Below are 1,558 nucleotides of genomic sequence, written 5' to 3' on the forward strand. Positions count from 1 at the left end.
AACCCTTGGACCTGCTGGGGCTGGACCCCAACACTACTGTGTCTGTTCTTCATAAGGCATTATGTACTCATGGTGATCTCTTCATGATATGTTCTATCTATTCAGACTGTATTTAATCATTCCCCTTCCCCTTGATCATTCATCTTTCACGTGGCACTCACTATATTCTAATAAAATCATGGGCTTGTCTACTGTCTTCTCTATTTGATGGAAAGGTCTTTGGAGACACAGAACCATATTTATTTATACCCACCATAGTGCCTTCCACTTAGATCCTCAGTATATTTTAACAAATTAATATTTATATCAGAGAAATAACAACATTTCTCTGAAATGAGCTCTGCTTTTCTCTCTCCCTAGAATCCACATGATATAAAAGAATTTGTGAGAGTGTCTTATGCTGCTTTAAAATGTAAAGTTTGTTTCTAGTAGGAATTATGACTATTCTAAGCTCTTGGAAAGTGAACCCACTTTTGTGGTGGGTGGGGATACAGGAGCTAGCATTTTAAAGTTTCTGAATATGATTTTCCAGGCATGTTCTTCTCATTCTAAAATGCGTTTAATTGCCACAGGAACTGGGCCTCCTGCAGCTACAGGAAGGTGCATCCGGAAGAAGCATGAGGTCTCCACTCTGCTGCTTGACTATTCTGTCTTTCCATACTTACATCTCCCTAATACTTGGTAAGTGCTGGGCTACATTTTATGTCATTGTCAGTTGATTATCTTTCATCTAAGTAACAATTTTGAAAAATCAGTAAGCGGTAATAGTCTAAATCTGTTCATTTATTTTTTTATGAATAAAGATGGAAAATAGTAACATTTGTCAGGGATGGTGGAGGGTTTCTTTCATTGAATTTTTAAAATCTGTTCATAGCTAAAAAAATGCTATAATACTTGTTGAAGGAGATCTATGTTAGCATCCTAGATTTCCTTTTAAATTAAAAAGTGGGCTAAAATAAGTTAACATTGCCATTAAAACCGGAAATTCCAATTAGGGAATCTAAGACAACCACCTCCGTTCTTAAGAATTAGTCTGTCCTAGAGCTTTCTTAAATGAAAGTCACAGACGAGGCTTGTCTTATTATATTTTCCAAAGAAATGAACAGCTTTCATCCTTTCCATGAATAGGCATTTGCTGCGTGTTAATGAACTGTGGAGAACTGATTACCAGGGTCTGCCATGTTTCCTGGAGACTGAGGCTTTTCCTGTTACATTTGCAGGGACAGGAGAGGTGAACCTTGTGGAAGCGGAGAACCTCCTGGCACCTTTCCTGAAGCAGTTTCCAAATGTAAGCCGAGAATTGCAAGTGTATATTTCAGCCGCGATCCCCTGGCCAGGCCGACCATCAAACAGTGTGTTCTCTTCCTTTCTCCACAGGGCTCACTCATGCTGTTCTATCACGCCCGAATAGAGCTGCTGAAAGGGAACGTAGAAGAGGTAATTTCTTTGGGAGGAATTACTTGGGAAGTTATCTGTGTGGTGGAGTTGCATCACATTCTCATTCAACATAAGTCAGTTTAGCTGTATGCCCTAGACCAGTGGTCGGCAAACTGCGGCC

General features: G+C 39.7%; 1 protein-coding gene across 1 annotated transcript; it reads left to right on the forward strand.

The window, feature by feature from the left end:
* Positions 1 to 572: 572 nt before the first annotated feature.
* On the forward strand, positions 573 to 1,521 carry LOC102760031 (tetratricopeptide repeat protein 39B-like; the record flags this gene model as incomplete). Its single annotated transcript, XM_015557392.1, has 3 exons — positions 573 to 681; positions 1,221 to 1,288; positions 1,378 to 1,521. Coding segments are annotated over 3 exons (321 nt in total), but the record flags the coding sequence as incomplete, so codon positions are not given.
* Positions 1,522 to 1,558: the final 37 nt, after the last annotated feature.

Source organism: Myotis davidii, unplaced genomic scaffold (assembly GCF_000327345.1).
Source record: "Myotis davidii unplaced genomic scaffold, ASM32734v1 C64087079, whole genome shotgun sequence".
In the NCBI taxonomy this organism is placed as follows: domain Eukaryota; kingdom Metazoa; phylum Chordata; class Mammalia; order Chiroptera; family Vespertilionidae; genus Myotis; species Myotis davidii.